Consider the following 24,680-nt stretch of genomic DNA (forward strand, 5'->3'; position numbering starts at 1 on the left):
ATATATATATATATATATATATATATATATATATATATATATCAAAAAATGTTTTCAGGTATTTATTTATGTTTACTAACCCTTCCGAACTTTGTAAGTCTTCTGTTTTTGTGCTATTATAAAAATCTCCCCAAAAAGTTATATAAATTATATTTATAAATTATAAACGTTATAAAAACTATTTATAACGTTTATAAACAGGCAATAAGTCACCATAAACAAGGTCAGGTCATAGGTGTTGGTGACCTCTCACTGGCCAGGACCATGTAGCCAGTGGTAGTATGGCTTAGGTCTACCCACACACATATTTAGGCTAGGCCTACACCACCTACAATAGAGAGTTGAACCGGTTACTTTAACCTGACATATTAACCCACACACACACACACACACACACACACACACACACAAAGCATTATACGACAAAGAGTGCTGGGAAGACGGGACACCACGAGCGTTAACTCCCATCCTGTAATTACTGTACACACACACACGCCATATGTACGAAGTAGCACATGGTAGCTGCCAGCTTCAGCGTCTGTGCACAACCACTACCCACAGGAAGAGGATGTGTGTGCTCTCGTGCCTATAGAGACCCACAGGAGGCCGCCTTTCTCACCACCTCTGGTGCTCGGCCGCTCACAGGGGAAAAACGAAGTTTAGCAAAGACACAATTTGCTTCCTGCAAGAATATTAATTTAACATGCCTTTAGATCTGTGATATTTTGTCGACATTAACCAAAATCATATCAGCCTATATATATATATATATATATATATATATATATATATATATATATATATATATATATATATATATATATATATATATATATATATATATAAACTAAAAGAAAGTAGTTCAAGGTATTATTAACAATAAAAATATTTACACTACTAAACTGTGTTTCTTTACCAATTATATATATATATATATATATATATATATATATATATATATATATATATATATATATATATATATATAGGCTGACCATGAGCCATGGATGTCTATTGCCAGGAGTAACATCCTCCTAGCTAACAGACCCGACCTATCATTGTACCAGCCTGCCTCACGAGTTGAACTCGTGAGGTGACATCATGAGGTGGGTTGAGGCAGGACAGGGTAGGTCTAGGTGGGTTGAGACAGGACAGGGTAGGTCCAGGTGGGTTGAGACAGGACAGGGTAGGTCCAGGTGGGTTGAGACAGGACAGGGTAGGTCTAGGTGGGTGGAGGCAGGACAGGATAGGTCTAGGTGGGCTGAGACAGGACAGGGTAGGTCCAGGTGGGTTGAGACAGGATAGGGTAGGTCTAGGTGGGCTGAGACAGGATAGGGTAGGTCCAGGTGGGTTGAGACAGGATAGGGTAGGTCTAGGTGGGTTGAGACAGGACAGGGTAGGTCCAGGTGGGCTGAGACAGGACAGGGTAGGTCCAGGTGGGCTGAGACAGGATAGGGTAGGTCTAGGTGGGCTGAGACAGGACAGGGTAGGTCCAGGTGGGTGGAGGCAGGACAGGGTAGGTCCAGGTGGGCTGAGACAGGATAGGGTAGGTCCAGGTGGGCCGAGACAGGACAGGGTAGGTCCAGGTGGGTGGAGGCAGGACAGGGTAGGTCCAGGTGGGCTGAGACAGGACAGGGTAGGTCCAGGTGGGTGGAGGCAGGACAGGGTAGGTCTAGGTGGGCTGAGACAGGACAGGGTAGGTCCAGGTGGGTGGAGGCAGGACAGGGTAGGTCTAGGTGGGCTGAGACAGGACAGGAAGGGAAGAATTTAGGTCGCTAAGGGTTTCTTTGTTGGGTTAAAAACACTAACATGTCCTGACCTAAATTATTAAGCTGTATTGACTAAGTAAAGTATTGACTGTTGCTAAGTCTTGTGACCGCCTACACCCTGGGTGTGTGGGAGGGGTAAGATGATGGGGGATTCACATAGAATGTGAATCCTTTCTGGAGTAGGGCCAAATGGGAGGTGAAACCTTACTGGAATAGAGTCCTATGGGGCCAAATTGGTTCACTAAGGGCGCCTTGGCCAGTCACTTTACCTGATGGTTGACTTAGTAAGGGAACCTAATGTCTATCTTTTATGGAATTGTTTCTCATGTGACCGTGTCTTATGAGACTATCTCTCATAACGTGACTGTCTCCTATGCCACTCTCATGTCTGTGTCTCAGCGTCCCCCAGTGTGTGTGTCGCGTCAGTTCAGGAAGAAATCTATACATTCAGGTGTCATGGTGGTACTGCAGTACTGTGCCTGGCAACGTGGCGTACCTTTGTTGTGGTCGTGGACTCATGCATGTGCGTGCAGAGCGAGCTTCAGCTCTTGGGTCTCCGCCTTTCTATATCAACGATTTCCCATAAAAATGGGTCCACATCGGCTTGTTTCTTTTCCTCAATTACTCTTTAAATCCCTTGCAGATCATTCCACTTGCTCGACATTCTCATAGTGAGAAAGTCCTTTCTGACATTCTTCTGACTCATCTGTTCATGCTAAACAAATGATTCCGACCAACGCTATTTATCAATGGGCTTATAATCTTGTATGTTGTGATCATTTCTCATCTTGTCTATTTCCTTTCCAGTGTGGTGAGGTTTAGTGTCCACAGTCTTCCTCGTAACGTAAGTGCAGGGACACGTCGTAAGTTCAAAGACACGTCGTAAATTAAGCCTCAGAATAGTCTATGGATTGAATCGATACAGTTTTAAGCACGGCTTCCCCTCTCTTATAGTACTGGTGTAATATAGGTACAGTGTACCTATATCCACCTCATGTTCTTTACAACCAGGAACCTATGGCAAGTCATCACGCTTAGTTCTCCCTTTTTGATATAGACAGAGTCATTCTAACCCAAGAAACGTAATATCTAAGGACTAGAAGTGGTAAGAGTAAGCTTGTGTCACCTGATCCGTATGAGAGAAAGAATGTAGAGATACTATACAAAATCCTGAAAGCTTCCTTCGTCATGTGGCAGATCTTTTTGCTTTTTTCTGTCTGCTCTGATTCCTGTGTTGCCTGCGCCAAGTTGTAGCTTCCCTTCTCCCAGTCCTTTTACCAGTATTTTGTTGCCTGCAGGCGGGAGCAGTAAGGGAGTCATGCCCAATCGTGTTGCCTGCAGACTGGAGCAGTAAGGGAGCCTTGACCCACCGTGTTGCCTGCAGGCTGGAGCAGTAAGGGAGCCTTGACCCACCGTGTTGCCTGCAGGCTGGAGCAGTAAGGGAGCCTTGACCCACCGTGTTGCCTGCAGGCTGGAGCAGCAAGGCAGCCTTGACCCACCGTGTTGCCCGCAGACTGGAGAAGTAAGGGAGTCATGACGCACTGTGTTGCCTGCAGAAAGGAGTAGTAAGGGAGCCTTGACCAATCATGTTGCCTGCAGAAAGGAGCAGTAAGGGAGCCTTGACCAATCATGTTGCCTGCAGAAAGGAGTAGTAAGGGAGCCTTGACCAATCATGTTGCCTGCAGAAAGGAGCAGTAAGGGAGCCTTGACCAATCATGTTGCCTGCAGAAAGGAGTAGTAAGGGAGCCTTGACCAATCATGTTGCCTGCAGAAAGGAGTAGTAAGGGAGCCTTGACCCACTGTGTTGCCTGCAGGCTGAACAAAGCATATTATAGCGTCTACTCTCCACACCAATACTACTACGTGAAGAGAGGCGCTATACAAGGAGCGTTCTCAAGTAACGGGGATTTCCTGCCCCGTCAACCGCTGTAAGGGGTTGACGGGGCTCTTCGCTTGTCAACCTCCATTGGATGTGATGTTGGTCACCCCGTAAAGCGAGATGGCTTTCTGTCAATCACCTTCACCTGTCACCTGGCTGAGTGGCTGATATATCGACCTGCAGGATGTCCCTCCGGTGGTAGTGTTCGATACAGTTGCTATGCAGTGCCCCAAGCCAGTGTTCTGTGAGTATAGTTCTGTACCAAGAATGTGGTATTTCACAGTTCTTGTTTGCTTATATTTTTCCTGGTTTTCTTGTTTGTTCCTATTTTTCTGTCTCTGTTTTCTTGTTTATTCCTAATTTTCTAATAGCGTTATTCCTTTGTTGCACGTAGCAAATATTTTCTTCTAATAGTATACCCAGAATAAAAACGTTTTCTTTTAACAATCGTAGAAAAAAGAAGAAATATTTTAATGGGTAACTGAAAGAAATATTCAGACGCTGCAGTGTATAAAATCTGGGAACAGTGCCTTTACATATAGCGTCGGCTGAGATGATCACTGTCATGCTCATAACAAACTATGCTATTTTTTTTAATACGGCTGTATTTCCTGAATTTACCTGAGGGGGGACTATCTCTCTAGTGTCCTCGGCAACGACAGGAAACCGGCGGCTTGTCAAAGATCCCTCGCCACACTTGGTTCGCTACCCAGTCATGTACCAATATAAAAAAGTATTCCCCCCCAAGTGGGCATTTTTGGTTATTTTAACGTCAACTGTGACGTCGTCCACCGACGTTGCTCTACTCTCGTAAGTACAACCATTCTGTTATGTGCACGGGAACACGCACGCCCACGAACGCCCCGTGCTTGTACCACATACCACGTACTCGCTCGTACTCACGAACACCCATAAGTCCCGCATGTTCACGCACACGCTCATTCACGCACGCCTGAGTTCACGCTGTGTGCCCGCATGCGTGCATATATGCACCCTATGCAAGCGTATTCACGCACACGAACGCCTGCACGCACGGCGCAGTTACACTCAGATATATACTTGGATAACAGTTTTGTCTTCGAAAATGACAACACAAACCCAATAATATAATTGTCTTGTACTAATATAATTCTTTATAAATGATTATAAACTCAATGATCTGACCAGGATGCGAACTTGCAAGGCCCGGGATCAATCCATTGGCTATACCACAGTACCAATACCAACACACCAACAACACCCTGTAGGTGTTGGTTGGTCCTGAATCACATACACATGCGGCCCAACCAACACCCGGCAACACTCCTCATGCTGTTTTGGGGTCTAGTTTTTCCATCAAATCCTAGCATATGCAGAGATTGCGCTGAGTGGACAAATTGCAAACTGTCTTAGTCTGAGTGGACTGAGTGGACAAACTTACAGGCTGAGCTACTTAGAGTCAGTCTTTTAGCTGTGACGAAAGTCTTAGTTCTTTGTAACTTTCTTGCACAGTAATATCGTATCTCAAGCACGATCGTCGTATCGTATCTTCCTAGCACGATCGTCGTATCGTGCTAGGAAGTCGCTGTGATTGCCATTCGACAACGCTATCGTTGCGCTATAGCTTATGGTTTCCACAATATCCTAACCTTGCTGTGGTGAACAGAATTGTTTCGTAGATCCAAGAAAGGACTAGAGACAAAGGCTCTCCCTGTCTAACTCCCTAAGTTACAAGGATTATCCTCAACTTTCCCTGCTTAAATCCCCTAGTTACAGGGATTACTTTAGACTTATCTTTCTGGATGGAAATGATGGCTGAGGCTCTATCATAACCCGACAATATATACTCGCTGAAGGCCTCAGGAATTACATTTGCGTCCCATGGAGGACAAGACAGGTGTGGTAGTGGTGGAGGACAAGACAGGTGTGGTAGTGGTGGAGGACAAGACAGGTGTGGTAGTGGTGGAGGACATGGATGGCCGGATAGTAGAAGCTGTCAAAGGCTTTTTTTTTGCATCCAGGAACGCCAGGTGCGTTGGATGTTTCAGGCCTCAGCCAGAAACATCCAAGATCGCAATCTTGGATGCCCGATACAGCATATCTATCCATAGGGACGAACGCCTTCTGCTGTCCGTCGATCCTGTCTTAGAGAGTCTGCTGCTCAGGATCGTACGAAGCAGCCTTACTATCGTAGATGACATAGTTATCTACGATAGCGGGAGTGAGTTTGTGGCGTAGACTTGGTCGGTATCAGCACTGTCCTATTGCTTCCAGAGGGTCGTGGCATGGATTAGTTAATTATCCACAAACTGAACAGTTTAGTGAGAATCCTGAGCGCCTTGAGGTGGCGCAGAGTAATCCCATCAGGACCCGGGCCAGAGGTCCTGCTTGCCCTTAGAGCAATCAAGATATGTTAAGGGCTTTGGTGTTACGGAGTCTCCTAATGGCTGAACAGCAGGATTAGAATCATATGAGAAAGGCCGGATGTCTGGCGAAGTGAACAGCAACCACAACCCCACACAACTTTGTGAAAGAGAAAACATGCACTCCCATGAACATTATTTTGTAGAATGTCCCATATTGACTGTCTTTCGCCCTCCTGGGCTGAAGTATGCTGAACTCTGTAACTACTATATGAGTACTGGAACACTTGATGATATATTGGACTTGTACCCAAGATTGACCATGTAATGTATCAATTATACAATGAATGTATGTGATGTAACTATATAACCTGAGCTTGTAAAAGCATCTTAATCACCTTCAGTGGTTAAGTTCTTAATTACACACTAGTTTCTCTATAAGGTATCTCACCCTGTCAGAGTAAAAGAGACAATTGTATGTGAATGCATGTGTGTGTATATATATGTATGTATATATCTATATGTATGTGTGTGTGTGTGTGTATGTATATGTATGTGTATAAAGTACATGTGGATGCTGATCAGAATTGCATTTCACCTTTGTAAATGCACATTAATGACACTTCGAACACTTTATGTAGGGCATACGTAAATCTGTGTATCTATGTATTTACGTATGTAGGTTAGCTTAGCATTTTAAAAGCACCGAATCACCTTCTGTGGTTGAGTGTTCAATAAACCCTTGAACTATATGTTTTAACACATCTCTAACCCTGTCCATGGAGGACAGAAGAAAATGTATATATGCTGGTTAGTATTGTAAATGTACTCACCTAGTTGTACTCACCTAGTTGTGCTTGCGGGGGTTGAGCTCTGGCTCTTTGGTCCCGCCTCTCAACCGTCAATCAACAGGTGTACAGGTTCCTGAGCCTATTGGGCTCTATCATATCTACACTTAAAACTGTGTATGGAGTGGCCACGTCTGTGGTAGAAAACAATAATAAAAAAAAACTCAATGAGGCAGGCTGGCACACTCTCACAGGTTGCCACAGGGTGCCGGAAGGTGCCGCAGGGTGCCAGAGGGTGCCATAGGGTGCCAGAGGGTGCCACGCTCCGGTCTCCTGAGAGGTCGTGCACCACCACAGCAGAACGGTTCTTCTAATAAAGGCCTTAATTCCCACAGATGACATTGTTCCCTGCGCGGACTCCGACAGCCGGTCGGAGCCCGCGCTTTTGTTACTGATGATCCCTGGAGGTCCCTGTCTACCGTGGTCCCTGGAGGTCCCTGTCTACCGTGGTCCCTGGAGGTCCCTGTCTACCGTGGTTCCTGGAGGTCCCTGTCTACCGTGGTCCCTGGAGGTCCCTGTCTACCGTGGTCCCTGGAGGTCCCTGTCTACCGTGGTCCCTGGAGGTCCCTGTCTACCGTGGTCCCTGGAGGTCCCTGTCTACCGTGGTCCCTGGAGGTCCCTGTTTACCGTGGTCCTTGGAGGTCCCTGTCTACCGTGGTCCCTGGAGGTCCCTGTCTACCGTGGTCCCTGGAGGTCCCTGTCTACCGTGGTCCCTGGAGGTCCGTGTCTACCGTGGTCCCTGGAGGTCCCTGTCTACCGTGGTCCCTGGAGGTCCCTGTCTACCGTGGTCCCTGGAGGTCCCTGTCTACCGTGGTCCCTGGAGGTCCCTGTCTACCGTGGTCCCTGGAGGTCCCTGTCTACCGTGGTCCCTGGAGGTCCCTGTCTACCGTGGTCCCTGGAGGAGCCTCGACGTCTTGTCCTCGACACAAGTGCTGAGGACAAACACCTGTGGGAGAGTTGCGCGGGGTGATGGCGCGTGTGAAAGTGTGAGGCGGGATGGTAGTGGAAGGGGTTGAGCCCATCGCTTACTCGCAGTGTGTTGCTTCCAGGTAGTGCGTCCACAGCTGCGTCCCCTCTTGTGTGTTGCTTCCAGGTAGTGCGTCCACAGTTGCGTCCCCTGTTGTGTGTTGCTTCCAGGTAGTGCGTCCACAGCTGCGTCCCCTCTTGTGTGTTGCTTCCAGGTAGTGCGTCTACAGTTGCGTCCCCTCTTGTGTGTTGCTTCCAGGTAGTGCGTCTACAGCTGCGTCCCCTCTTGTGTGTTGCTTCCAGGTAGTGCGTCTACAGCTGCGTCCCCTGTTGTGTGTTGCTTCCAGGTGTTGCGAATAGAGAGAGAGAGAGAGAGAGAGAGAGAGAGAGAGAGAGAGAGAGAGAGAGAGAGAGAGAGAGAGAGAGAGAGAGAGAGAGAGAGAGAGAGAGACAGGGAGAGAGAGAGAGAGAGAGAGAGAGAGCACCAATGAGGCACCAGGTAGAGACGAGTGCTGCAGCCCAGGTAATCACCTAGGTACTAGTGAGTGAACAACACAGCTGCGCTAACCACCACTGCACCAGAGTGTAATTACCCCATAGATCATTAACGCAACGATAATTGTGCATTGGTAATCACCTAAAGAGAGAGAGAGAGAGTGAGAGAGAGAGAGAGAGAGAGACAGACGTTGTTGTCTTGCCAATATACTGAGATCTTTGGGGCTGACAATCCCCAAGTGGACATGTGAAGGCATAGACGACGTTGGTCTCTCTCAGGGCGTTCTGTTCCGTGTCTGGAGAGTTCTTCATAGAGTTCTTCATTCTTCTTCAATATGTGTCTGTAGGGACACATATTGTAACGTTCATATTAATAATATCTTTCAGAACTCTTTCCTCCGTTTTGTGAGCTATGGAAAAGAAGTTCCTGTAAAACATTCTAATAGGTGTATATTATATATATATATATATATATATATATATATATATATATATATATATATATATATATATATATATATATATATATATATATATATATATATATATATTGTATTTAGGGAAAGGTGTGGAGAGAGAAGAGAGGTTCTACAGGTATGGAGGACAAGACAGGTGTGGTAGTGGTGGAGGACAAGACAGGTGTGGTAGTGGTGGAGGCCAAGACAGGTGTGGTAGTGGTGGAGGAACAGACAGGTGTGGAGGAGGCAGCGGTCGATGAGAGTCCTTGAGTGTAAGTGACGTACTCACCTAATTGTTGTACTTGTGGAGGTTGAGCTCTGGCTCTTTGGTCCCGCCTCTCAACCGTCACAGTCAACTGGAGTACAGATTCTTGAGCCTATTGGGCTCTATCATATCTTCATTTGAGTACTCAGCGTCCACCTGTGCCCCCTTGTGTGTGTACCGTCTATGTATTGTCAACAAGAGTTAGTTTCCTCAAGCAAGTTAGTTTAATCAGGCATTAAAGGAACTAGAAGTTAGTTTTAGCTAAACACTAAGATGGCAGGGGGTGCTACACTAGGGGGTAGCTCCTCCCCCCCAGCCATCGACCACCTTCCACAGGTAGCAATCATCAACACGGCGCCCACTCCGCCACGTGAGTGCCTCGTCCTTCAGTAAGTAACACTGGATAAATGTTAGTTTGAGTGTTGGTAAATCCTTAAGTGCGACTTTTGATACAGGTCTGTGTAAATATTTTGAGTGTTAGTGCATGTTGATGAACTTGTATCTCTGACCTCAATGGCAAGAAAAGTTTGGTTTTAATTCGAGGAGTTTACGTGTCACCATAAAGAACCAGAGAGAGAGAGAGAGAGAGAGAGAGAGAGAGAGAGAGAGAGAGAGAGAGAGAGAGAGAGAGAGAGAGACAGAGAGAGAGAGAGACAGAGAGAGAGAGAGAGAGACAGAGAGAGACAGAGAGAGAGAGAGAGAGACAGAGAGAGACAGAGAGAGACAGAGAGAGAGAGAGAGAGACAGAGAGAGAGAGACAGAGAGAGAGACAGAGAGAGAGAGAGAGAGACAGAGAGAGAGAGACAGAGAGAGAGACAGAGAGAGAGAGAGAGAGAGACAGAGAGAGAGAGAGACAGACAGACAGACAGACAGACAGACAGACAGACAGACAGACAGACAGACAGACAGACAGACAGACAGAGCCATAACTCCCACTAGAGTCCACCAGCTACGTCGTTACTTCCCAGTTAACGTGCCTAACACAACCATTTACTACACGACAAGTTAAAGGGAGAAAAACATACAAAACACCAATTATCCTCTCTGAACCACGACATAAAATCCGTGAGCTAAAATAATCTTAAAGAATTTGGTAAACTATTTTCCAAGGTACAAGAGGAAAAAAACAATATTCGGAAGTAAACTAAAAAAGTGGGCGCTGGAGTGAGAGTTTACAACGGGTTGTAAACTCCAGTTTAATGGCAGTTTCCATTCCTGTTTCGCGCCGCTTTGGGTCACTGGTCTTATCCCTCCCCCCCCCCCCTGTTCCCCCCTCACAGAGGAGGAAGAGGGGGTATACGACCTAGGGAGTAGGGGAGACAGGAGGTGATGGCATTTCGACCCACATTAAGACCGAATTTGTTAGCCTGGAGGGTTAGCCCGAGGTCCAATAACTGCCTCGTCCAGTGGAAGGGGGTTGTGGGAAGGGGGGAAGGTGGTGCTTGGGAGGGTGTGGTGAAGCAGGGAAGGGAGTGAGGTGGGAAGGGTGGGAGGGGGCGTGTGGCAAGAGCCAGTGCATAAATGCATGAAGGCAATATTGCATTTGCATTTATACATGCATACATTAACTACTTAGTTGAAAGCGGCCACATTGTTAGCCTTGTTAATGTTGAGGCAGACGATGCTTTTAACAGTCTTCTTGGCCCCAGCGTCCCCAGTTGGGTAATTACATACCGAAATTCATGCTCAGTCTGAGTTTTAGAATAAAATACAACAACAATGACTGTATGATGTATTTATGTGTTCAACGTTTCATTCCTGCCCTTAACATCTTCAGGTGAGATATATATGGTGTTCAGCATGCATAGAGATGAGGTAGAGAGGAGTTGAATGAAGCTGTAAGGCTTCGTGGGTCTTATAGTGAATGGGTTTTGAATCTTGAGTAACGTGAGGCTTCGTGGGTCTTAGTGAATGGGTCTTGAATCTTGAGTAACGTGAGGTTTCGTGGGTCTTAGTGAATGGGTCTTGAATCTTGAGTAACGTGGAGCTTCGTGGGTCTTGGTGAATGGGTCTTGAATCTTGAGTAACGTGGAGCTTCGTGGGTCTTAGTGAATGGGTCTTGAATCTTGAGTAACGTGGAGCTTCGTGGGTCTTGGTGAATGGGTCTTGAATCTTGAGTAACGTGGAGCTTCGTGGGTCTTGGTGAATGACCGGGGAATTCTTCTGTTATCACGTCATCTGTTATTGGTTGGGGGGTCGAGGCCTCAGACTTGGTAACGAGGCAGAGTCGTTGTTTTGTGTGTGTATATAAGTTAAGTCTTCTCTTTGATGAAGATAGCGTCCGGAATGCTCCTGCCGTCAGTTGAAGCATCAGGTATTTCTGAGTTCCTCGACCATTGTTATAGCGACAGATCGTCAGTATTATGCATGTGGGTTTTTGGTCGTGGTCATACCAATACAGTCTGAAGAAAGGTTACATCTTTCCATAGGGTCAAGTGTACTGGTATACCAGGATAGCTTTATGGAGAGTGCTGTTTGTTCTGTTCACACTGTTCTTCATTATTAAGTCTGCTGTCTTTTGTGGCATTATAATAGTAGATTATGAGTTTAGTTTTGGGTTTTGGCCAATTGGTTTTAATGCTACTTAAGTTCTCTTTATTGCTTCTCTCTCGTCCTCTTTTCCTAGTTATCTAGTACCTTTTTTGCAGACTGTTCTTTGGGAGAACAGTCTTCTTCTGTTGCTTCTTGCTTCTTGATCTTCCTTGCGTTGCCAACTGAAGCAGTAGTTTGCTTCACTGTTCTCGTACCACCTCCTTGAGAGGTGTGAACTGCTTCCTGGCACCCGCACAGTTACCAACAAAGAATCGTCTCATTTGCTGCCTTCTCTTCCATTTCTGACAAAATGTGACTAGAATGTTTATTTACACGGAAGTGTGGATGACAATTTATCTTCCATTTCTCTTTGCTCATTGGATTCTCCGCAGGAAAGTCCCTCGTGCTGGGGTAGTCGCTGCGTCTGCAAGCTCTTCACAGCAGCAGTTGTCTGTGTGTGTGTGTGTAACAGAGTCCTTCAGCTCTAATGTGGTGTTCAGGCGTAACAACTGCACCGGTTGTCACCTCCTACAAGCTAATCAAGTTCCTACAACCTAACAAGCATCTCAGACTCAAAATTTTCAACATCTGAGGGAATATAGTTTTAATTTTCAACATTTTGGGGTAGACACAAAGTTTTGTGTTGCTGGCGGAGGCTCTTATTCCTGTTGGTTCTGTGTTGCTTTAAGAAGTGTTTGTCTGTCGAGTGTACTAGTTTTCCATTCCGTGTCTTGTCACCCCCTGTTCCCCCTTATGGGTGGGAGGGTCCTTATTTATCAAGTTTATTTCCCTGTTTAGGTATGGAGGGGGGGGGGGGGGGGGTTGGAGGGTGAGGTGGAGGGGGGGGTGAAGGGGTGTGGAGGGGTATGGGAGGGGGAGGGTGGGTAGGGGTTTGTAGGGGGGGAGGAGCCCTAGTGCCAACTCAACACAGGCACTGATTGCGTTACCAACCAACACAGCCATATTGATCTCGGCTCTCTTCTCCTCCTCCTGCTTCCCTCACCTTCCTTCCTATTCTCTCTCTCTCTTTCTCTCTCTCTCTCTCTCTCTCTCTCTCTCTCTCCTCTCCTTATTCCTGCTCCTTGTCTCTTACTTTATATATAATTATTACTATTCATATTCATTTTTCTTCTTAATGCCTTTTTTTCACTACTTTTTCTTCTTATCGTTATTAATATTATTTTTTATTATTGCTATTACCCTTTACCTCGTTTTCTCATTTACTTATTCTTATTCATATTCAATGTTTTCTTGTTTTACTTTCTCCTCTTCATCTTCCTACTTTTCCTCGTCATTCTCCTCATTTTTCTCTTCTTCCTCCACTAAGTTGGTCGGTGTTATTAACAAAAATCCTCACTGAAGCTTTTTAATGAAACACAATGGCAGTTTTACTTCATATTTTACGTCGTTTGTGTAGAATGTAAACATCAGCTGAGTCAGGCTTCAGGTGAGCTTAGGGTGTGGAGACGAGCACTGAGCTCAGGCTTCAGGGGAGCTTAGGGTGTGGAGACGAGCACTGAGCTCAGGCTTCAGGTGAGCTTAGGGTGTGGAGACGAGCACTGAGCTCAGGCTTCAGGGGAGCTTAGGGTGTGGAGACGAGCACTGAGCTCAGGCTTCAGGTGAGCTTAGGGTGTGGAGACGAGCACTGAGCTCAGGCTTCAGGGGAGCTTAGAGTGTGGAGACGAGCACTGAGCTCAGGCTTCAGGTGAGCTTAGGGTGTGGAGACGAGCACTGAGCTCAGGCTTCAGGGGAGCTTAGGGTGTGGAGACGAGCACTGAGCTCAGGCTTCAGGTGAGCTTAGGGTGTGGAGACGGTCACTGAGCTCAGCTTCACATGCACCATACAGCTTCAGAACTCCGAAACTAACTTTCAAAAGCAATTACGAAAGGCGGAATTAAATGGATCATGGCGGGTGATATCCGCAGACTTTCTCGCGCACTCGGACCATCTCCCATAAATATAACTCGCTATAATGACTCAGATATTGCAGGCAAATTAGCGTGTTACACGGATGAAGTTGAATTAGACCCAAATATCCCCATCTCTATTGACAAGACTATATTGTTCCAAACACTCAGCTCTAATCGAAGAGAAATTACTGACTCCCAGAAGCCTGAAAGCATCAGTATAAAAAGCTGTGATTTTTATCTGAAAGATATGTATATGGATAGCATAGAGCGTCCACCAGACTGTGCGACACAGTGGTTGCCAGGATCAGGTTGGGTTACCTGTGGCAGGTGGCTACAGGTGACGGATCTCCCAATCCTGAGCACTCCAGGTGCAAACTGTGTGAGCAGGAACTGGGTCGTGATCTCACACACACTACATTATGAATGTCTAGCTTTCGCAATCACTTTATTACCTCTCGAGTCCTTGAAGATATCCTAAAAAAACTCCAGGGCTAAAAATCAACCCCCCCCCCCCCCGCAAGCATGCTAAATGAGTACACACACACACACACACACACACACACACACACACACACACACACACACACACACACACACACACACACACACATACACACACAAAAGTGCTAAAAAATATAAGAAAGTTTTATTTTGCAAACAGAGTAGTAGACGGTTGGAACAAGCTAAGTGAGAAGGTGGTGGAGGCCAAAACCGTCAGTAGTTTCAAAGCGTTATACGACAAAGAGTGCTGGGAAGACGGGACACCACGAGCGTAGCTCTCATCAAGTAACTACACCCCTACACTAATTACACACACGCACACCAGAGCTCTGTTATTGTCTCGCCAAATTGGTTGCAACACGCACAAACGAACAAGGCCTCACTGAATACTAAACTACGCGAAAAGTCCTGTAAATATTTAGTTTTTCCTGTCCTGTGGCCGCCGTCCTCGGCGTCGAGCAAGGGGGGACGATATTTGTCAACCATTTGGGAGTTTGATGTGGTTATACCCGAGCAACTAATATAAACTGCTATTAATTATGGATCTCCCACTCCTGAGCACTCCAGGTGCAAACTCTGTCAACAGGAACTGCGGCATGATCTTGCACAGTACATCACCGAATGTCCAGTTATTAGCCCTTTCAGACCTCCCTGGCATGAGGTGCCTGGAGCTTTTGTAATCACTTTATTACCTCTCGTGTCCTTGAGGATATCCTAAAACAAAATTGGACACAGTTTGCCAGAGCAGACTATTGATCACATGGCTCTGTATGACTGATAGATAGGGATTTTCCCTATCTATCTTGTTTGAAAATCCCTATCTTGATAGATAGGGATTTTTTTAGCACTCTCTACAGACGATGTTGTACCTTCAACATAAAATACTGACCCATCGGTGATGGATATAGGATAACATATACACGTAAATATGATATCACAGACTGACATCAGTGTAACTTTAACCGTACAGTCTGATAACAGAGATAAACCACTTCAATAACATTACAAAAAGGGGTGATAAGACACTTTAGTATGCGTGTATCATTGTCAATAATACTCCCCGTGTATTTTAGTATAGTTACCCCTGACCCATTCTCCCAAGCCTAGGCTACTATTGTAATTACACCACAGGAAAATGAACGAAAAAATACACTGTGATCGTAGGTTCGTTCACCGACTTGCGAACGTTGTTAGCGAGGATCGTGATGTAAACAGAGGAAGGGGGGAATGTTACGTTCATTAGTAACAACGTAACATTGTACAGGAAGGTGGCGTGACTCCACTTCCAACCTCACTTCTTCCGCTGTATTGGTCCACGATGTGATAATACGATATGACGTCGGACAATGCAATGGATAATGTCGGACAATGTTCTCCTGCTATGCATTCTGTAGTGACGTCAGTCAATGCAAGTGTTCTCCTGCTATGCATTCAGCAGTGACGTCGGACAATGCAAATGTTCTCCAGCTATGCATTCTGTAGTGACGTCGGACAATGCAAATGTTCTCCTGCTATGCATTCTGTAGTGACATCAGTCAATGCAAGTGTTCTGCTATGCATTCAGCAGTGACGTCAGTCAATGCAAGTGTTCTGCTATGCATTCAGCAGTGACGTCAGTCAATGCAAGTGTTCTCCTGCTATGCATTCAGCAGTAACGTCGGACAATGCCTGCATGAGACCCAGTCTGAACTCTATTTTCCAGTAGCGATAACAACTCCCGTAATTAAAGACGCCTTGAAAAGCAGTATGCACTTCCTCACACACTCACCTGCTGCTCGGCACGCACTCATGCCTCACTCTCACACTCGCCGTGAGTGCCACCTGCCTGGTGACAGATCTACTGACATGACAGGATGTTACTAGTTCAACACACATATGACAAACTAGTGTTAAATGACAAAGAGTTAACTATATTCCAACATATGATATGACAAAGCCTTATATTTACCGATCCAGTCAGTGGTATAATCTAATTTATGACTAATTAAGTATTGATATACTAACTTTACTGCGGCCTGCATCTTTATTTAACGGTTTATATACTATATTTTTCTTAAAGTGATCAGAGGGATCGTAGGGATAAAAGTTTTTTGTTGGCTTGTTTAACGTCAAGTTTGCGGTTTAAATGTTAAGTTACTTACCTCGTCGACTGCTCAATAGTCTCGAGAAGACTTGCAATGATTATTTGAATAATTATTTTGAATTTCTTGAATAGATTGAACGAGAAAATTTGAGGACAAATGGAAGAAGTTTGGCATTCTTGGTGAAACTCTTGGCTTGGCATCACTTGTACACTGAGCTGCCACCAGTACACTGAGCCATTACCAGTACACTGAGCCGCCATCAGTACACTGAGCCGCCATCAGTACACCGAGCCACCACCAGTACACTGAGCCATTACCAGTACACTGAGCTGCCACCACTACACTGAGCCGCCACCAGTACACTGAGCCGCCACCAGTACACTGAGCCACCACCAGTACACTGCAGCCCATGTTCATAACAACCTGTCCTCAGGCCAGGCTCGTTAAGAGCAGTGGCCGTCCTCTCCAGACGCATTCGTCAATTTTAACACTGTGTATTAAAAATTAGTTTGTTTTCATATATGAATTAAATTATTATACATTAAAATACTTTGAATCGTTCGGTGTAAATTAGGTTAGGTGTTTAGATTCTGTTGTGATCTTATTTGTGGTACGTGGGTGAATTGTTTACTGCGTTGCGGTTCGAGCAGAGATCGTCAGCAAAGCACTGTTCGAGAAGTGTTCGAACGTTGTCAGTTGCGCAGCGTGTAAACCTTTTTCCATTCATAAAAAGAGGGTTCGGCGGCTGGATTTATGAGCATTTAGCATTTGTTTATGTGGCAACGCGTCCTCAAGTAGCCCGTCCTTATCAACAAATGCCAAATGCTCGTTAATCCAGCCGCCACACACGTTGTTTAGGAATGAAAAACGGTTTACACACGACTCACAACTGATGACTTTCGAACACTTCCGGACCAAGTGCTTCGCTCACGTCCTCTGTTCGAACCACAACGCTGTAAATGCTTCACCCATGAACTACAAATACAAATAATCGCCAACAGAACGTAAACACCTAACCTATCCTATGTGTAACTATACATAGAAATTTAATATATAATAATATTGACTTAACGTATTAAAAAAAATCTTTAATACAGAGTGTGTTAAATTTGATGAAAGCTTTTGGGAAGGATGGCCGCCTCTCTAACGAGCCTGGCCTGAGGGCTGGTTAATGCATGGGTTTAACCAGAACTCTTGGTTAAAGTCATGCATTAACCATGCTGGTTAAAGCATGGCTTAAATCAAATGCCTGTTTGGTGTAAGTTGTAGCCGACCCCTAAGACGCATTTATAATTTTTTAATGCACTGTTTATTAAGAATAAGTTGTAATACAAATTAGCTTTGCGTCATCTGCAAACATTGTCATGTGTGAGCTCAAACACTTGGGCAGGTCGTTCACATAAATTGTGAACAGCAGCGCTCCCAGGACAGAGCCGTGTGGGACCCCACTTGTTACATTCCTCCAGCTTGAGACCTCGTCTCTGACTCTTTGTTTTCTGTCCTTCAGGTACTCCCTTACCCAGTTTAGTGTTTTCCCAGCCTGTCTCTCCTTCTTCTATGAGAGTTTTCCATGAACAGTATCAAATACTTTTTGATACTCTAGGAAAATGTCATCCATTGTTTCTTCTGGCTTTTCATCCCATAACGTTGGTCACCATATGAAGTTTCTAATACAAAAACATTCTGAAATCTTGTATTGAGTTCTTCACAAACTTTATTATTATTCTGTGTGAGAATTCAAATCTGAATACATAGTCTCGCAATCTTGTTTTTCTCCCTATATGTCTTCGTCAGGTACTTAGCTTTTCCACCAGTGTAATGTTTCAATCGGCTGTCAGCTTCTTTCCTTACTGGAGTGTAGTCACTCCTGGCTCTCTTGAGTGCCTATCTGTTGTCGTGTATGTTTACATCTTAATGTTAATCTTGTTTATGTTTCGCTTGACTGTTGAGGTTACGTCACGGTGACGCCCGTTCACGTGTTTTGCAGTGACGATGGACGAGGACCGGCAGAAGGTGTTGGTGACGTGGGTCGGCCGGACGATGGGCGTCAAGCAGGTGCAGAAGGCCCTGACGGAGCTCCTCATAGCCACTCGGACCATCCTGCCCTCTGGGGGTACCCTGTACACCATCTGTGAGAACTTCGACACCTTCCAGAAGGGAGGTAGGGCAGGCGGGCTCACCTTCAATGACCTAGGGAGGGTGTTTACAGACCCCAGACCTACACAGGCTGTGTCACGCTGTGGCTAGACACAGTCTGTGTCACACTGAGGTTAGATACAATCTGTGACACACTGAGTTTGGGATTGGGAGTGGGATTCTCCCCCTTTCTCCCCCCTAACCCTCCCTCGCCCCCTTCTCCCCACTAACCTCCCTATCTCTCATCCCCAGGGCTGTACCCAGTACTGCACCTCAACGAGGAGTCTGGCACCATTAACAAGTTTCTAAACAGCCAATCATACCTCGATCCTCTGGCACTTGGCTCTGATAACATGGTCGACCAGGGTAAGTTGAGAATTAGTGGATGATCTGTTTATATTATTTCCATTATCACGTAAAACAACGCGTTTAGGTAACACGTGTAAAACAAATTTTCATTGATGTTTTATAATTTGTCATGCTCTATAAATATTATTATGACGTCTGATCAAATCTGTCTGATGCAAAGCTGACTGATACAAAGCTGACTGAGGCAAAGCTGACTGATACAAAGCTGACTGAGGCAAAGGTCACATCAAAGCTTGAGGGAAAGAATGACATATCCATTGTTTATACCTCAGAGGCATAAACAATTATAAAATTACATTTACTACCCAGTGGAAACAATGGTTGTGGTGACTCTACCTTGTGGGGTTAACAAGCGGAAGGTGATTAAAGGTTTTTCTTGTTACAAGATCAAGGTATAATTACGTCGTTTACTTTGCTGTTGTTGGATTATAAAGTGACTTATGTGGTTAGGTTAGTCCACCAGGGACACCCCTCCCCCCTGATATGTGAGAGAGAGAGAGAGAGAGAGAGAGAGAGAGAGAGAGAGAGAGAGAGAGAGAGAGAGAGAGAGAGAGAGAGAGAGAGAGAGAGAGAGAGAGAGAGAGAGAGAGAGAGAGAGAGAGAGAGAGAGAGCACCTCATCCTCCACAACAAACTACTGACCCAGGTACCATATATAACCACCTCTCCTGCAGGGATGTTCGAGGAGGTGGCGTGTGTGTGCCCGCCGGTAGAGGGCCTCGCCTCCACGGACTCCGTCCTCGCCATCTCCGCCTTTAAGAGCATCGAACCCTCACCCAACGCCAAGCTCATCAAGGAGTGGAAGGTCACTATTATTACTGCGTCTCTCGTCATGTCTCTCACTCACCCCTCACCTCTCACTCATCCCTCACCTCTCACTCACCCCTCACCTCTCTCTCACACCTACCTGGTGGTACACTTTGCTACTTCCACTGTGTAACTTCCATTGTGTAACTACCCCTAGTACTCATTAGCACTCCTCCAGCAGCAGTGGACTGGTGCGCGAGCCTTCCTTCAGGACATTGTGCTGGCGGGTCTTCAGTGCCTCAAAATAAGGTTCCTGGTGAAGGTGGCGCCTTTTGAAGACCCGGGAGGCTTCTACTACATACTCCTGACGGAGGTAAGGTCGGAGGGTGGATTAGACTTCAGTTGAGCATTTTAGGCTGCTAGTGAGTGATGTAGGCTGCGATAGGTTGTGTTGTATTTTAGCTAAACGGGTATTTTTAGTTCTGATGTGCGTTACACATTTTATTGATCAATTATTACAAATGACATTGCTGAACAAGATTAAAATTTACAAATAGGAGGAGAAATATATACCTGAAGCAAAGGCATATTAAAACCTTGTATAGGATCTTGAGAAATACTCAAATCTACACAATGTGAGGTACTGGTATTCAAAATTATGTAAATATACACATAAATTAAACGTAGTTACACTTATTTTTATAGTGAATGTGGAACAAGAAGAAACTTTTATTGTTTTAAGAAAATAAACACATTTTATAGCACAATCAACGGTCCGCGCATAACTTTTGATTATTTCAGAAGTTATGCGCGAATAAATATATTATATTTATCACTATAAATAATAAATAAATAAATAGATGTTTATTCAGGTAAAAGTACCTACATACAAGATGAGTTATAAACAGAAAATTGGAGTTCTAGATAGAGCTTGTACATACTGTGCCTAAAGCCACTAATACGCACAGCGTTTCAGCAAAGAAAACTTATTCACATATATATATTTAACCAACGTTTGAAACTGTCCATTGTTGCCATAAGCTGGCAATTTTGTTTCCAAATGAGTATTTACCCAGGTCATTCTTGAAACTATAAACTGCTCTAACCTACGCATTTATACTAAGCTGCTGTTTCTCAGAATATATTAGTCATTAGGCTTTTCAACTATTGTTTTGTCCTAGTCTAAAAACAATAACTATTGAGTGTTATAATTAATTAGTGTTTGTTGATCTGTTATTGTATAAATTATCATCATGTAATTATTATTAATGAAATAATATATGACTAATTATAAACGTGTGAATATTTCGGCATATATTTGATCATTTTTTCTGTCAGGAGACCAGCGGAGGGTATCATTAGCAAGCAAGGGGCTTTATTTTGTCTTGTCTTACGTATTCCATTGCTTCCTGGCAGCTTTATCTCTGTCTCTCTCTCTCTATCTCTGTCTTTTTCTCTCTCTCTGAAATAGGTGGCATACTACAGCCTAGCAAGGAGAGATCATCATAGCATTTCCTCAGTCTCTCAATATGATACAAATTAACATCCAAAGTCTAAGCGAAGAAAATATATGACCTGTGTCCTTGTCTCTCTCTCTCTCTCTCTGGTACAGGTAGCCATACAGGAGCCGAGTGAGGAGAATATCATCGTGGACATCCTTCAGAGATTCCGCGTGGAACGCTGGTCGGGGTACAACACTATTTACCGCGTGGTCCAGTGAGGGGGCCCAAGAATTACGGGCTCACCATAGCCCGTGCTACATGGACATTTCGTTCTGAGTAGCTAAATCTAAGACAACAACAATAATAAGGGGCCCAGTGGCATACGGGTCCCCCTCTTTACCAGCTTCATTCCCCTCTCCACTCCCTCAATCCTTCTCAATCCCATCCATCAACTCCCCTTTTATACTTTATCTATGTGTACTATTTATTCCTATATGGTCACAAATCTTTTATGAAAATTCTACACGTTGTTATATCACATATATATACAATTGATTGCAGTTTTTTTTAAGTTTTTCAAGAGTTTGATGTAGGATTTTTTTATATGTCAGTGTAACATGTGATGTATCCATTGAGAAAATACTGGGGCTGTGTGGTGGGCTCGAACCCGCGTTCCTGGATTCCTCTGCTTTAATAGTTTCTCATAGATATGATTGTATTTCCTCTGCATAAATATTAAATATGATTTGTATAATTTGTTATCAGCCAAAATAACATAGTTCATTTATTTTTGTTGAGAATAACCACAGCATGTATTGATCCTTAGAGTTCATAGAAAACGCGAAACTTGCCCCTTATATTATATATAAAAATGGTGAAAATTCAACTCGATAACAATGTTAAAGGCCGCTATATCAAAAGAAGTGACCGAGACGGGGACAAGAAGCCGTAGGCTGGTCAATGGTCCACCCAACTCCCCTTTTCAAATATTCCGAAGGATTTTGTCCAGTTCAATTACAAAATAGAGGACTGCCTTAGCATTTACGACATGGCCGGTTGTATGATTCCAAGAGTTTACTGCACCTTGTAAAAGCTTCACATGTTGGGTGTTCTCCGCGCCTCTCTCTCACCCACTCTCTCATAGACCTTCATATTTGACACTAACTCCAGTCTGGACCAATGGGCTGCTTATGAAGATTTTACCTGGAAGATGTTTTCACGCAAAATATTGACTTATAGTGAAATATTATTATGAGTTGGGGGAGATGTTTATACACAGTTTGTAAAACTTTTAAGGCGGTTATCATCGGCAAAGTGTAACGACGCCTGCGGCCGCACGATATCCAAATAGCACATATGATATCGTCAACGTTCAATAATTTTTGTGCATTGCTAAGAAAATCAACAGCTTTATGTCTGTTTCGTCGCCTTTCCTTTGTTTATATCGTATCCCCAGAGGTTACAAACCAAATACGACAATATATATATGAATCTTTTTTTCTCTTTTCAGTCGTGTCATAAGGGAAACCTCATCTTTTCTAAATAATATAACACAATTTTGGCCCACTTGATACATTTTTACGCTCCAGTTTTATAGTAAACTGAGTTTGGCGCGCATGCCAAGTGCTTCATCTGAACGCCGTCAGAGGCGCTGCTGAACGTCAGGTGTTGCCATCAATGTAAACAAAGAGATTGGCTATTCGGACCTCAAGGCGTTCATGAAGCACGTAAGTCTATAGTCTTCTACTCACATTATCCCTGCAAGCACGTACATTAGAAGCGAACACGTACATACGATTCCCAGAGGCCAGGGCGGCCACAGATATATAGAATGATCAAAATATTTTTGTCATTCCCAACATTTTGAACACTATTTACTCAAATTCCAAAACAAGTTTAATACACAATAGATCGTTGCTTCCCATTTTCGATATCAATATGAGAGAAGTCAAAGTAGATTTACTTGTAGACGTAATGATCTTAGACTTGTAAGTGTTTTAGCTTTCTTTCCGAGTGCCTTATGTGTTTAAAGTTAATTGTTTATGGACTCTTTTTGGAAACCCTTTGGCATCGTCTCCATGTTGATTTCCTTGACAGGAATTACTGTAATATTCTTCTCTTGTCGGGATGTACATTATAAGTTGTATAATGTTTTCAACTCTGTGTATTGTTAAATATAATGGTGGTGACTGATGTGGGTTTGATTGTCATTAGATATAAAGTAGTCATTGTGTTGTGCACGAGACCGGCTGTGTGATTGTATATCAAGGTATATATATAAATAGCTGTATTCAGTTATAGCTATATATTTGAATGTCATCAGGTGTGAGCAGGCCGTTCTCATAAAAAAAGGCCAAATCCATTCCATGCATCCGCCAAACCCCCTGTTTATGCAACCCGTCCTCACACTAGGCTGTTTAAAGTAGCGGCCATCCTCCCCAGACGCATTATTCATCAATTTTAACACTGTGTATTAAACATTGGTTTCTTCTCATATATAAATTAATATTGGTGTACATAAAAGTTATATGTATAGTTAGGCGTAGGTTAGGATAGATTAGGTGTTTAGGTTCTGTTGGCTATTATTTGTATTTGAAGTACATGGGTGAAGCATTTATAGAATTGAGGTTCGAACAAAGGACGTGAGTGAAGCACTTGTTCCGGAAGTGTTCGGGCGTCATCAGTTGAGTCGTGTGTAAACTGCTTTTCGTTCATAAACAGGGGGTTTGGCGGCTGGATTAACGAGCTTGGGTCTTTGTATGCGAGGATGGGCTGGTTTATGAATAAAAAACGGTTTACACACGACTCACAACTGACGACGTTCGAACATTTTCGGAACAAGTGCTTCACTGACGTCTTTCGTTCGAACCACAACGCTGTAAACAGCCCGTCCTCCAAACAAAGATCCAAAAGTGATTCCATGCACCCGCCAAACCCCCTGTTTATGAATGAAAAGCGGTTTACACACGACTCACAACTGCTGACGTTCGAACATATCCGGAACAAGTGTTTCACTGACGAATTTTGTTCGAATCACAACACTATAAATGCTTCACCCACGTACTACAAATACAAATAATCGCCAACAGAACCTAAACACCTAACCTAACCTAACCTAGGCCTATATATGCACAATATGCTAATATATTATAATATTAATTTATACTTGAGAAAATTCCCGTTTTGAATGAACAGCATATTAACATTTATGAATGCGTCTGTGGGGTCGACCGCTGGATGTAATGGACTTGAGTCGAGGACGGGTTGCAGCAAATGCTTCACCCACGTACTACAAATACAAATAATCGCCAACAGAACCTAAACACCTAACAAAACCAATGCCTGAACATGCACAGTTTGTTAATATATAACAATATTAATTTCTATTTGAGAAAATAGAAATTTTGAATGCACAGCATGTTAAAATTGGGGTCTTGGAGTAGACCGCTGGATGGAATGGACTTGGTCTGAGAACGGGTTGAATAATTCGCAAACTGAACCTAATCCCTTAACCCAACGTGCACCTAACTGTACATAGAGCTTTAATATTCAATGACTTTTATTAATACATTATAAAAAAAACTAATTTTAAATACACAATACGTTAAATTTGATGAATGTGTCTTGAGGGGATGGCCGCTGCTATAACGAGCCTAGCCTGGAGCCTGGACTCCATGTTGAGTATACACTGCGCTCAAATTGCTAAAAGCAACTTTGTGGTATACAGTCTGAATAATTTTTATCAATCTTACCTTATATTGTATACAGATTGTGTCATACATTATAGAATATTTAGTACCTTTTGTGTCTCAGGCATGTTTGGGTCATCAGAAAGGCGCGTTAGGGCTGGTCTCTGCCACAAAGGTGAGTTTCATGCCACTTAAATTGTCTAGTAAATTTAGTAGGATCCACGAGGATCAATTGGGATCCAGTATCCC

General features: G+C 44.1%; 2 protein-coding genes across 3 annotated transcripts in view; both read left to right on the forward strand.

The window, feature by feature from the left end:
* Nucleotides 1-7,895: 7,895 nt before the first annotated feature.
* LOC123745573 (uncharacterized) lies at nt 7,896-22,935 on the forward strand. 2 transcript variants are annotated; one of them, XM_069312072.1, is made up of 6 exons: nt 7,896-8,019; nt 18,037-18,210; nt 18,438-18,551; nt 19,228-19,358; nt 19,542-19,673; nt 20,913-22,935. In XM_069312072.1, exons 2-6 carry the CDS (start codon nt 18,042-18,044, stop codon nt 21,018-21,020), a joined length of 654 nt encoding a protein of 217 aa, XP_069168173.1. In that variant the 5' UTR covers nt 7,896-8,019; nt 18,037-18,041; the 3' UTR covers nt 21,021-22,935. The 2 variants fall into 2 exon arrangements, with proteins under 2 accessions (XP_069168173.1, XP_069168174.1); XM_069312073.1 differs by lacking the exon at nt 7,896-8,019 and adding an exon at nt 8,043-8,107.
* The window catches only part of STUB1 (STIP1 homology and U-box containing protein 1), a 71,593-nt gene continuing 69,336 nt past the window's right edge, over nt 22,424-24,680 (forward strand). The window contains exons 1-2 of the mRNA XM_069312071.1: nt 22,424-22,469; nt 24,556-24,606. Coding sequence (XP_069168172.1) covers nt 22,461-22,469; nt 24,556-24,606 — 60 coding nt within the window. The 5' untranslated portion in view covers nt 22,424-22,460. The remainder of the gene's footprint in view (nt 22,470-24,555; nt 24,607-24,680) is intronic.

Source organism: Procambarus clarkii, chromosome 71 (assembly GCF_040958095.1).
Source record: "Procambarus clarkii isolate CNS0578487 chromosome 71, FALCON_Pclarkii_2.0, whole genome shotgun sequence".
Lineage (NCBI taxonomy): Eukaryota > Metazoa > Arthropoda > Malacostraca > Decapoda > Cambaridae > Procambarus > Procambarus clarkii.

What these genes read in the sequence shown, in the direction of transcription:
- LOC123745573 (XM_069312072.1), top strand. Translation starts at nt 18,042, where the DNA reads ATGGACGAGGACCGGCAGAAGGTGTTGGTGACGTGGGTCGGCCGGACG. An exon ending in CGACACCTTCCAGAAGGGAG is followed by an intron (nt 18,211 to 18,437) that starts GTAGGGCAGGCG and finishes TCTCATCCCCAG; the next exon opens with GGCTGTACCCAGTACTGCAC. An exon ending in TGATAACATGGTCGACCAGG is followed by an intron (nt 18,552 to 19,227) that starts GTAAGTTGAGAA and finishes CCTCTCCTGCAG; the next exon opens with GGATGTTCGAGGAGGTGGCG.